The following is a 13,056-nucleotide window of genomic DNA, read 5'->3' on the forward strand; positions in this document are numbered from 1 at the left end:
CCTGAAGTAGCGAAATGTGAACCGAGCCTCACCTCTGAGGATTTGCTGATGTTCCGAGCCCCTGGAACGGTCTTTCTCCGTGCAAATCTGCGTACACGGGGGACGCCAGGTTCCCTCTGGGCCTCGCTGCCAGCTCCAGCGTCCCGTTGCTCTCCTTCCTGAAAGATCTCCGCAGAGACGACGTCCTCTCCACCATCATGTGTGCGTTCTGTCCCGGGTGGATGTCGATCATCCTGACCTCGTTGACCCTGTGGGGCGAAGGGGGCGGAGTTTTCTGATTTTTCGGGCTCAGCGGGCTGTGCTGGTTCTCGCTGTACTTGCGAGATTTCTGCCTGTAAAGAGAGTGATGGGGGAAGACGGCGCCGTCGGGGACGTCGGACATGCTCAGGCGCGCCTCGGGAAACGCGTACGGGTCCACGTCCTCGTCTGGTTTGACATCCCGCCGCTCCAGGATGGCGCTGGAAGACGGCGTGCTGGACACGCGCTCTCGGGGAAGTGTGGCGCCGGCTGGCATGGTGCGAGAGTTGTAGGAGAACCGCGATGGTGACGTGGGAACGGAACGAGCCAGCGGTGGAGACAGAGGACCCTGGATGGGACTTTGGGGCGCAGGAAGTGTGTGAACCATCGACTGTCCACCAGCCTGCTGCTGTCTGGGGCTGTACAGCCTCTCACGAGAAATCTGAGAAGATGACGAATGAAATTTGTTGTGTTTAATTTTAGCAGCAGATATTCCACTGATCCATGTTTTTAGATCTGACACCAGCACTTTATCATAAACAAACTGAACGTAAATCCGGATTAGAACTAAATTCTGACCGTTTAACTCGGCCAGTTCATCGTGCTAGGTTGTTTTTTTTTTTTTATATCTCCACTACAAATACCTACATTTATACTGTAATCAAGAAATCCAAGCTCTATGAATATCCCAATAAGAACGCCTCCACTACAGAATGCCCCACCCCATTTCTCTGGTAAACATGTGATACAGGGCCTGTATTTGCATACTGAAACATGATTGGCTCTACTATGTTATGACACAATAACCCCAGCCTGTCAAATACTAACTCGGTTTTTCTGATATTTCTTAAAAGAATACAGCAAACCACCGCTGTAGCACAGTTTTCACACTTTAAACATCTGTTCACTGAAATTTTACACGCTGATGTTTCAGAATGAAAATATCCTCGCAGCTTTACCTGTGCTGTAAATAAAACTTAGATAGCAGTACATAAGCATTTAAACGTACTTCGTGCTCGTTTCCTTCACACCTTCGGAGAGCGGCCGCGTTGTGGCGTTACGGGACTGATCGCGTGTTGCGCGTTAGTTTAGCGAGATGTACACGAGCGTGTGCAGCCGGCGTTACACACCTCCATACCGGAGGATTAACGTGTCTGTGGGAAACGACGAGCATCGACGAGCCGAGTTTTGGTGGAATTAAAGAAGCCTTTAGTCTGAAAAAGCGGCGGTCCTCGTCGCAGGCGTTTTGCTCTAACGAAGATGAAAAAAAACGAAACCGTTTCCTGTCTGAACGACTCCCTATTCACATGAATAACCAGCTTTAGAAACCGAACAGAACCCGGCTCTTGTGTCGTCGTGATTTCGGCTGAAAACAGAGACGGAAACACAACAGCGGCGGCTCTGCCCCGACCTGCCGGAGCCGAGCGGAACGCAGAGCGAAACGCAGAGCGAAACGCAGAGCGCCTGCAGGACAATCAGAGCTCGGCATAAACCCGGCCTGTCTCTCATCACCTCCAACATCAGAGCAACCGGAATGTGTCTGATCATGCACGACGACCTGAGACCACCTCACAGCCGTCAGCCGTGTCACAGAACACGCGGGGAACGTTACAGCGGGGAGTGACGCAGCACAAACGCTGCACTTCAGACCGCGGGGAATCCTCTGCGTAATCTCTCTCGCTGCGATAACCGAGCTGTCAGACGTCACGCAGCACAAACCTGCAAATAAAAACCTCCTAGTGCTGAAAAGACATCTGGAGCATTATAAACCTCTTCTTTACAATTAAATCTATTTTACTTTCTCTACTTTTATTTATATTTCTATCATTAACATTTTATAAATATTTTTAAAACAGTAATTAAATGTTAGTTTTTTTCCCCCCGAACTATAACTCTGTTTTATCCTAATTTATTATTACTATTTCATCTTGAGCACTTATTTATTTTTCACTTACTTTATTATTAGTTTCAGAATGATTTATTTTTAGAATTTTTTTTACATTTTTATTTTCTCTATTTCCTTACGATGTTCATTTAAGTTGCTTTTCTCCTTAATACAATTACAGCTGCATTTTAATGTATAAAATTCATTATTGTAGTTATTATTATTATTATCAAACAACAACAACAACAACAACAACAGTCCCCACATTGATTTTACAGAAAACTAAAAATGAGTTAGAATTAGAAAATCTGTATTTATTGGTATAAAAATGTACGACAAAGGAAATCCATTTGTAAAAAGTCCTTACTGCGGCATTAACAGACTTTTTTGTTTTAAAGATTCTACATTTGTTGTTGCTGGTTAGCTGTATGCAAATGAGCTTCCTACAGACTCCACCCACTGGATGTCACAAACAGCATTTCTTTCTTTGATAAGATCTACTATAATACATATAAAACAAAGGAAGGGGCGAGTCAGTGCAGCGCTTCTAACGCAGAAGAATCACCCATAATCCTCGGGGGAAGGCGTGTTGCAACAGGTGCTTAAACTCTGCTGCACATAAACCACTCGGGTAACGATTCAAGTTTCTCATGTGAGCGAGAAACACATAAAACACGCTTGTAAAACAGTGCGATCGTTAACACATCAGCGTGCGGGAGAAGCGGCAAAGCTCGTGGAAAAACTCCCGATTCAGTGTTTGGGTTTATCTCGGACACAGGACCCTGACTGAAGCCGACTTTGTGCCTTAAACGCCTCGTTCATCCCCCTAAAGAGATTTAATCCACAGCTGAACTGCTGAAAGACGCCCATGAAACGCTAGAACCAGACAATGAGCCGTTTAATGAGCCTCACGAACAGGTGTGTGACGTGAACAAGCGTGTCGAAGCACGTACACGTTCGTCCGTTCGCTTTGAAAATGTAATGCGGTCTTGTTTGGCGGTGGTGATGGGCGTGGCAGGAACGACACAATGACGATAAGTGATGACAACACGCCATTTATTCTTCTGTAACACGTTTAATAGTGACAAGAATTTCGCCTCTTTTCAGCGAGTCAGATCATTTAACTCGGCTCAAGACGACTCCCTAAACGACTCATTGGTATTTTGTCGAAGCTGATGTTCTCCTTAAGGAAGACTTCAGTCCTATATACTTTCCTAAACACAGTCTGTTTTATTTTAAGTCTTGAGAAAGCTGAGGAGCTTTCGTCTGCCCAATGCTAATCACAATGCTGCTAGCATGACTAAGCACATTTTCAGATGTAGCACATTCCAAGAGTGGCGTAGTTAATATAATCACAAAACTAATCCATATTAATGACCTTAACCAGCACACTAACTCATTATAAATGTATCCGGGTCGAATTATATGAATTTTTAGGTTAGTTAACATTACTAGTCATTACTAGTCATTACTATTACATAGTCATTACATTATTTTCCTTGCTAGCTAGCAAAACATCCCTTCTTAGCATAACTTCTCAGTGTTTTCTTAATACAGGATGATAAATATGTAACGAAAATGCTTTGATATGTTTGACAGCTTAACGGCGGTCATGTTTTTATTCCAGTCAAGGATGTAGCTGCTTGCTAGCTAAAATAATGTTCACTTATTTTCTTTGCTTGCTCGAAAGATCTGTTCTTAAGGAAACAGAACGTGAAAGCAGCTAAATATTACTCGTCTTTTCTATATTTGAAAGCGATGTTAATTTCCACACGACGAAACCTTTAAGTGATGAGACGTTTAATAAATGATCCCCCCCCCGCACTTTCTGCAGGAACCTCTGGTTTAAATACAGCAGCTGGAAATATGCTAACAATCAGGAACATTACTGTCAAGCTAACGCGACGTTTATGCCGTACATCACGAGTTGGGGTTTTAAATAAAGCTTTAGAATCTGTAAAACACTCAGATGGTTGGTTCAGAGTACCGTCTGCTGTTCCTGGTGAAGTACTGCTGTAATGCTAGGTTTGATAACATCACACTGTGCGTGCGCTCATTAGTCAAAAGGTCAAAGTGCGTGATCTAACTCACAAAGCACACTCTTCCACGAATTCCAGCTAAGGATTGGGAATAACCGAAGGGGGAAAAGAAAAAAAAAAAAAAGTCTGATCTGGCACATCATCCCTGTAATATAAAAACATTTTCAGAGACATGTTGGAAAATTTCTCTTTGCCCTTTTAGTTAATCGTTTAAAACGGGTCATTACGCAGTCTGTTTTTTTGGCGAATCAGCATCTGGTGTTGTGTCATTCCTCTGTGTTTGTGTGTGATGGTTTCAGACGAGAGCCAGACACACGCTCACTGTTATTAACTACAATTTGTGGTAACGCTGCGTCCACAAGCGATATCGCTGGCGTCTTTTAACTGCCCGAGTATCAGACATGAGAAAAACAGCAGCCTGAGTCCAGGACCAAAAACCGCTTTCATTTCATTACATCACGACTTCGCCATGTAATATATATTATCCCACAATGCTCCTGAACGCTGAATGCTGTAGGTTCGAATCGTTTCTATAGTAACAGCTCATTCACAGGGGCTTGTGCTGTGGTGAAGTTTTCTTCTTGTAAGGAGATGTTTATTTAACATTTACAGAAGGAAGGAGTCTCCAGTGTCAGAGCTTTGTAACAGTCAGAGGTAAAGCTGGAACGTCTCCACACCTTCAGGACAGAGGAGTGTACGCTTCTTTACGGTAACACGACAAGCCGACATTTTCAGACTTCAGTAAAGAGAATAAAGAGCGGGCTGGCGAGGGAGCGACTGTTTATAGCTGCTACTGTAACGTCTGTGAGAACAGGAACTTGTTTCATGATGTTCAATGTAGCTATAAATGGATAAAAGTATGACTCGTTGCTCCGTTGGACGAGCTGTAGACTCAATCTCAGAACCGCTGTGTCGGGGACATCGCTGATTTCTTTACTTTTCTGTTAACATTTTTTTCAGCCCTAAAATGAGCAAATTAGCCCCGCCCCTCACTGAAACAGAAGCTAAAACCGTTGTACCTTTCTTAAAAGGGTAAACATGTCATTTTAACATAAGAAGGGTGGCGTGGGTGGAGAATGGTTTCCAGAGGTTTCTTGTCGGCTGATCTACTGATTTTCCGGTATTTACCAGAATTTCTCTGCTTCCTTTAACGTAAAATGGGCGGGGCTAAGATTGGACGGAACTATCGTGAGCGTCATCCTTGCAAATCACAAAGCTGATAACACCATAATTCCTGCTACTTTGTGCGACGACGTTAACGTGCTTCTGTTTAAGTTTAAAAAAAAACCAGAACAGTTAACCTATCTATGCTAATTATTATTATTTATTTTTTTTATAACTGATGAGATTACAAAAGCACAAAAAAAAGTCATGACTTTATGTGCAGTCGTGCGGAGCGATACGATGATACGAGACGATAAAACGTTCCTGTAAAGTCTTTACACACGGCTTTCATTAGACCACAAATAACAGCAGGTCTGGTTCCAATTATGCCCCTTAATCCGCTCCACATGCTAACAGGAATGCTAATGCCACTGTCTGGCCTCCTGAAGCCGTGTGTCACATTTACTGCTCTTAAAGGAAAGGAACAGTGCAGCAAAATACAAGATCAAGACTGACACTAATTTCCTTTTTCTGTTTAAAAAGGCAGCTTGATGACATCATTACAAAAAAAAAAAAAAACATGCTATGATCATTGCGGTGCTGTTGCGCACCTGGTGTAGAGATATAACAAGATATATGCTGATATAAACATATCAGTAGGAACGTGTCATCGTTTTGGTGAACGTTTCACTCACTCTGGCGTCTCCGTTGTTGTTTCTCGAGTTGTGATTGAAGGCCTGATTGGGGTCTTTGTGATAAACCTTCAGGTAAGAGTGTGGCGTGACGTTCCTGCAAACACAAAAACGCAGAAAGAGGTCAGTGGCTGCGATTCGGAATCAGAATCACTTTCAACACTGAATGAATCAACAACAAACTCACTGATTCAATCGAGTATTTTGACACACATGAATTAACTTTAGTAATAACAGTGTATGACCTTATAAAACGTCATCTGATCTCAAGCATGATCGCAGCAGGCCACACCCACAGGATACATCGTCATAAAAACATTTAAATAAAAGGTAAACCAATGGATGAATCGTCTTCGTTATGAACAGTCCGGGATACACAGCGTCAAGCTTTAAAGTCCACGTGAAGTGCCTCGAAACGTGTAGCATTATTCAGTGTGTTGACCTCATTTTCACTGAAACAGGAAGTCAGGGCGGGGCATATCGAGTGGCCCCACCCCCCTTTTAAAAGAACCAATAGTGTTCAGCTTACCTCACAGCCAGGAAACTGTTGTGGGTGGGGCACTTCAGATTCTACAGGGCATTTGATTTGACAAAAAATCCGACGAGAAGCTGAAGTGCGTTATGATGTCATCAAAACCGTCGATCCGTACCGGTGGAGAAAGAGACCGTAGATTTTGTCGTTGTTTTCGGGCTCACTAGCTTATAGATCGTATTCATACTAAAAGCTCAAGTGATCCTTTGCTAAGCCCCGCCCCTTGTTTCGACATTCAACAAGCTTTCGAGCGCTGTAAGCAGACTTTAAGATTTTAAAATGACACGCGAGTATTATCGTGGCAGTCTCTTCAGCGTTAGTACGTGGGGGGGGGACAAAAACAAACGCTGTTATGGTTATCACGGTTCTCCGTATCGCAGTTCCGTCGTGTCTCAGCTACACGTGATTCTAAATTCAACACGGGTGCCGTTTTCCAGTGGTTCTATCTTTGAGAGAAATCAGAGCAGCTGGTGAGGGAGCGACTGTTTATAGAGTGATAACAGGAACGTTCCACATTAAATGCAACTATAAATGGATAAAAAGTAGTGTGTGTATGTGTGTGTGTGAGGCTGCACGCAGACAGTGGTCCACACCCTCCTCTGCATCGTCCCCTGCGGCTCACACACCAGTCCGACAGGAAAGAGAGAAAGATCCAGCGTGCGCGTGTGTGTGTGTGTGATTGTACGGAGAACTGGGTGTGGCTGTTTGTAACGTTTGAAAGTTATGGGAGCAAACGTGTGTCAACACACACGCCCGAGCCGTCTGTCAAAACACGTCGCTGTTATTGTAACAGACACGAACGTATAAACATGGCGACAAAATGCCAACATTGTAGGTTTACGCTAAATAACCTGCAGCTGTAGAATACATCAGTATATTCTATACAATTCTACACGATGCAGGAAATATAATATAGATGACTCTGGTTCCAGCTCGTACTGATAACGAGCAATACAACACTTCACGTCTCGCTGTTATGAGAAAACAATCAACGACAGGGTGGTGTGATGAAGCAGAGCTCGGAAGTTGATGATTTCCCTATAACTGCATGTCCCCAGAGTCTTTTATTCCTCTTATACCTACTGTATAGCTTTTATTAGTTACCTTCGATGTTGTGGAACGTCTGTAAAACGAGTGAGTTCCTGTTCTCGCTTACGTTATAGCAGCTGTAAACACTCCATCTCTCACCAGCCCTCTCTCTACTCTCTCCAAGTTAATAAGACAAAAAAATGCAGCTTGAGCTCCAAAATCTCCTCCCTGTGCTCAGGATTTCCTCCTGACGGTCTGTGTGTGTGTGTGTGTGTGTGTGTGTGTGTGTGTGTGTGTGAGGAAATTAGCAGTACTCATGTGCTGATATAACAATATTACGCATAGACGTTAATAGGCTAGGTGTAAAAACCCACCTGACGTCGGTGAGCTCGTAGTAGATGTTCCTCACGTGGTCCTTCATGTAGATGGCCATGTTGGGCGACTCGAGCATGGCGAGCGTGAGCTGCTGAGGGAAAGCGCTGACGAACAGAGCGTGAACTGTATCAGCACTCGACACCTCGTTAGGCATGAGGACCTGCTTCGTCTCCTCACCGTATTGCAGGAACAGAACACCTGGAGCACACCCAGAGAAACCACAGCTGTCTAACGTACCTGTACACCGTCCCCTCGGAAAAAGTATCGGAACAGCAAGGGCAGATCTGTGGTATTCGCTATACACCGAGATGAAAAGATGAATATGAGATGATGGATCAGGATTTCAGAGTTCAATGCCCGAGATTTACATCCAGACGCGTAAAACAACGCAGAACGCAGCACTTTTTGTGGCAGACCACCGGATTTTCAGGTAAGCAAAAGTATTGGAACAGTAACCGAGCGCATTAAGAGAGAAAAAACAGTAGAAGGTACGGCTCCGTGCTGACGGCTTCAGCCTGACGATGCGCTTCCTGAAAAAACACGCAAAAACTAAAACACGCATCTATCAGGTGTCTCCCATATCGCCATAGCAACAGGTCAAAAATCTTAACTGCTACGACGAAACGAAATACTGGCACCTTTGTGTTAACCTTCTCAAACAATAAACTCCACGTCATCTACACAACATGACTGATCTCGAATTCTGAGCAAGAAGTATTTATTTATAAATAAATAAATAAATAAATAAATAAATAAATAAAGGTTTCTAGGGTGTGAGAGCAGCATGTCCGCGTGGACCGTTTCTTTTTCCTCTGTAAATCCATGTGCGGTGTAAAGAAATGACTGTAAATGTACAGCTGCAATCCAAATGAGCCACATTGCAAATCAGCTTTATCATCAAAATGTACAGACTTTCAGCCATTTACGACGAACAAATCAAACAAAAGCAGTCGGAATGGTTCGACACGACGAATGCTTCAAGTGGTTTCCCCAAATTCAACTGAAAATCTGACTTGTAATGATTTCTGCGGGGTCGGGTAGATTAGTAGATTTTCTGAGTAGCTAGCTAACTTTAACTTTTTTAAAGTTACAATAAGGAACTGGACTGACTTTAGAGATTTGTAGAGAATTTCAGTGGCACTGAGTGAGTAAATATCCAGACCAAACACAGGTGGCTAATATTAGTGTTCTTATTCCAGTCTGACTTTCAGTGAAAGCTAAATCCAGCCTCTAATTATCAATTTAAAGCCACATTTTATTTACTGAAGTGTGAAGAGTATACACTGGACTCTGTGTGTGCGTGTGTGTGTGTGTGTTATGGGAATCTTAAACCCCTGCTATTTGAAAGTAAAATAAATCCCAGCAGTGCCATGGCTCTGATTCAGCTGAACACCACTGCAACAACACCCTGCTCTCTCTCTCTCTCTCTCTCTCACACACACACACACACACACACACACACACAATCCGAAACATTGGTTAAACACCAGCTTATTTGTTGGTGCACGCTCAGCCCAACCCTCGGGCTTCTCCTCGCCTCGGTGTTGTGTTTAAAGAGAGACGTAACGGGATACGACTCCGAACTGAGGAATCGCACCAAACTTCCAAAATAACTGTTTCAACAAGCAGTGGCACATTTTCAATGTGGAAAAAAAAAATACCCAACAAAAAACTAAACAATATCAATATACAAACATTTCTAGAGGATGCTTTAAAAGTGTTCGTACTTAGCGGGGAGAAAAGAAAAATATGCGACGGGAATGAAAAATTGAAACTCATGAAATGCATAAATCTTCGAGTCTCATCGGTTACATGAACACAAAGAAACGAAGAAAAATTTCGCCGCTTCGCCGTCTGTGAAGCGATCCCGGCTTCCGAACGACGGAACATTTCTCGCGGTGCTGAACTGAAGAAGGTGTGAATGAAAGAGAGGGAGAGAGTAAGCGGTGATACCCAGCGAGCGCTCCTTGGTGTAGTTGCTGGATTTGACGACGGGAAGGCTGGCGCGAGTGCGGCTTCCCCGCGTGAAGGTCGGGAGCGCTTCTCCTTCAGACATGACCTCTCTCACACACTCCTGCTCCCCTAAAACACCGTGAGTCCTGATCTGGAACAGAGAAACACACACACACAAAACGTCAAGACCATCGTCACTCGTCCCCGGGCGTACCGGGAATTCACAACGCAGGTTCAGATCGTTAACGCACTCGGTCTAATACCTTATCGTTTCCATAGTAACAGCTCGTTCACAGGGACGTGCACAGCGGATGCTCCGCTAATAATAAACATCAAAACAAATCACTGATACGGAGAAGTTTTCTTGAAGCAAGGAGGCGTTTATTTAAACATTGATGGAAGGAGTCTCCAGTGTCAGGAGTAAACATTGATGGAAGGAGTCTCCAGTGTCAGGAGTCAAGCGAGACACACGCTGTTTTAAATTCTTATAATGCTTTTTTTTTTTTAAATGTTTTTAGAGCTACTTCAACACTAGAGACGCTAACCCATCATGAGAGAATTCGAAATCTTTTCACAAACACTAGCGCATTTGAATTGTGTGTTTACAGCCTTTAAAGTCTGGATCCTGGGAGGTGGTGGAGTTGGGGACATGACGGGAAGTTTGAGAACGGTGTTAAACGCTTTTCTGTGGCTGTAAAGGAGACGAGGAGAACAGAGACATGAGGAAAGACAGAAACAGCACAGGACATGTTCATCTCCTCCTCATCTTCCACACTCGAGGAAAAATGCAAAGTGTGTGTGTGTGTGTGTGTGTGTGTGTGTGTGAAGCCACAGCGATCATGTGGGGACTCCATCATAAATCATTACATGTTTAAAGTCCAGTTCACGGAGCCAGAAGCTCAGAGAAGGACCACATTTTCCACCTCTGTGTGCGGGAAAGAGTGGGACATGTGACGGGACAACATTCTTCTGGAGGCTCGTCATAACGACTCTGTACGCAAATAACCAAAATTACTATTGCACAAAACTCCTGGGATCATCATCATCATCATTATTACTATTATTATTACTCTTACTGTAAGAAGAGTCTGTGAATGAGACGAACACACTGCAACATACGCTTCTGAGGGAAAACGACACATTTTAATCGTAATAATATTGTACATCTGTAAAATGTCAACGTATGAAGATGTAGAAAGGGTTTTAAAAGGTTTACTGCCAAACACACACACACACACACACCCACACACACACACACACTCCCACCCCAGGCTGCCGGAGGGAATCTCCCCCTTTATTGCATGAAATACAAACTGTCAACACAATTACAGCTCAGCTTTTTCATCAGCTGAACAATAAAAATGTGATTTACGGGCAGTGGCAGATCTGCGATAAACACACACACACACACACACACACACACACACACACACACACACACTCCATGACTCTCCAAATCTGTGACAAAACAGAATTTAGAGGTTTACTGAAAGCTGAAGTAAATCCTTCACCTGGACGTGGCGACTCCGTGGTTACAGCGCTGGGTTTCTGATCAGAAGGTTGTGAGTTCAAATCTCAGCACCGCTAAACTACTACAGTTCAGTCCTGGAGCAAGATCGTTCTGCTTCAACAGCTCCGTTTGATCCTGTCTCAGTTTCTTTGGATAAAACTGCCAGACAAATGAGCGGCATGTAATCCAACTAAAACAACTAAATGTACACCGTACTGGATTACAGCCTAACATAGAGCTGCACCTGCTCCAGATCCGGCTCGGATCCGGTTTACGGAGCCGGGCCAAAACAGATTTAGAAGTAGCTCAGGTTAATAAACAATTCAAAAAAAAAAAAAAGATTTCTAATCTCTCACCTAGTTTAGATAGAAGTGGTGCAAACTTAAGTCTGGTATCACAGCCACTTCCTGTCTCATTACTCACGAAACCGGTTACGGGTTTCTCACCACAACGTTTTATTTGTTGCGAAAACTTTTTTTTTTTTTTAAAGAGACGAAGATAAAAAAAATCACTCATGTTTTATAAATCTAAAGTTATTGTGTAATTAAGTTACTGTGATATGATGTGCGTGTTGAGGTTTTTGTTTAAAGCTTGGAAGGGAATCAGAGTGTTTGTACAACCAGGTATTCACTTTAATATCAAAATTACACACCGCACTATTCAGGCGTAATTACAGTCTTAAGCTACGCACGAGTTACATGCGAGTCTGGGGCAGAGTTGAAGTAAAACAGAGGCGTGTCTCAGTTACGCATTCTTCTGACCTTGAACTTCATGTCCAGCTCCACGGTCTGACGGATCTCACGTAACCACAAAACGTCACAACGAAACCTATCTTTTTGCTGTAGATATACTCAAAAGCTCTATTCGAGGCCAATATTAAAGACATCAATATCAATAGAGTCAACTTTAGGTCTCTTTACACCCCCACACGGAGGACATCAGACGAGACGCATCTTAATCCGAGACGTCTCAGCGAGTGAATTATTTACGAATGAAAATTAGGAGTGAACTTAAAAGCGCTAGGTCAGATTATCCTTCAAACTATGGGCAGGTTTTCTTTACCGGAGAGCACGTCAAACTAATTCAGCAAATCAAAACAGCGAATTAAACGCGTTGTTCAGACATTATTATTTTGCATTTCTTTAGCGCAAGAAAAATCCTGCGGATTCAGAGGACTGACTTAAGAGCTGCGTAATGCGTAATTCACACCTAAATCTCTTCATATCCGGTGTCCTGTGTCTCCCTGTTTGTACTTGTATTTTATATGTGTGTTTAGAGGTATGCGTACTTAAAAATATAACACTCTGATCAGTCTGTGTAGACGAATATTCATCTACAGCTTATTAATAAACGACTTAAACAAAACAACAAGGAGACAAATCTCATGTTCAGAGAGATGAAGAGTCCAACCCTGGTTTTAGGAACAGAGCCGAACCGTACGTACACACACACACACACACACACACACACACACACACAAATCTACATCGTTGTTGTTATTTAAAAAGCTTTTTCAGCAGTGTCAGAAAGTTCCAGACATGAAAGAGTAACGTGGTTTAATGGTTTTTTTAGGGGGGGGTGGGGGGGGTTAGCCCGAGTGCTCATACTCGCTGTTATGAGCTGCAGGAATGTGAGAGAGAAAAGCAGCACATTCTTCACGACCACAATCAAAACATGAGTCGCTGAACTGGTACAGAGCG

General features: G+C 43.3%; 1 protein-coding gene across 1 annotated transcript in view; it reads right to left on the reverse strand.

The window, feature by feature from the left end:
• si:ch211-207d6.2 (sickle tail protein homolog) overlaps positions 1-13,056 on the reverse strand; it is a 49,123-nt gene that overhangs the window by 13,914 nt on the left and 22,153 nt on the right. The window contains exons 3-6 of the mRNA XM_053652298.1: positions 9,847-9,997; positions 7,893-8,091; positions 5,961-6,054; positions 33-679 (exon numbers count right to left, since the gene is read on the reverse strand). Of these exons, the coding sequence (XP_053508273.1) occupies positions 33-679; positions 5,961-6,054; positions 7,893-8,091; positions 9,847-9,997 (1,091 nt within the window). The remainder of the gene's footprint in view (positions 1-32; positions 680-5,960; positions 6,055-7,892; positions 8,092-9,846; positions 9,998-13,056) is intronic.

This window comes from Ictalurus furcatus, chromosome 20, assembly GCF_023375685.1.
Source record: "Ictalurus furcatus strain D&B chromosome 20, Billie_1.0, whole genome shotgun sequence".
Lineage (NCBI taxonomy): Eukaryota > Metazoa > Chordata > Actinopteri > Siluriformes > Ictaluridae > Ictalurus > Ictalurus furcatus.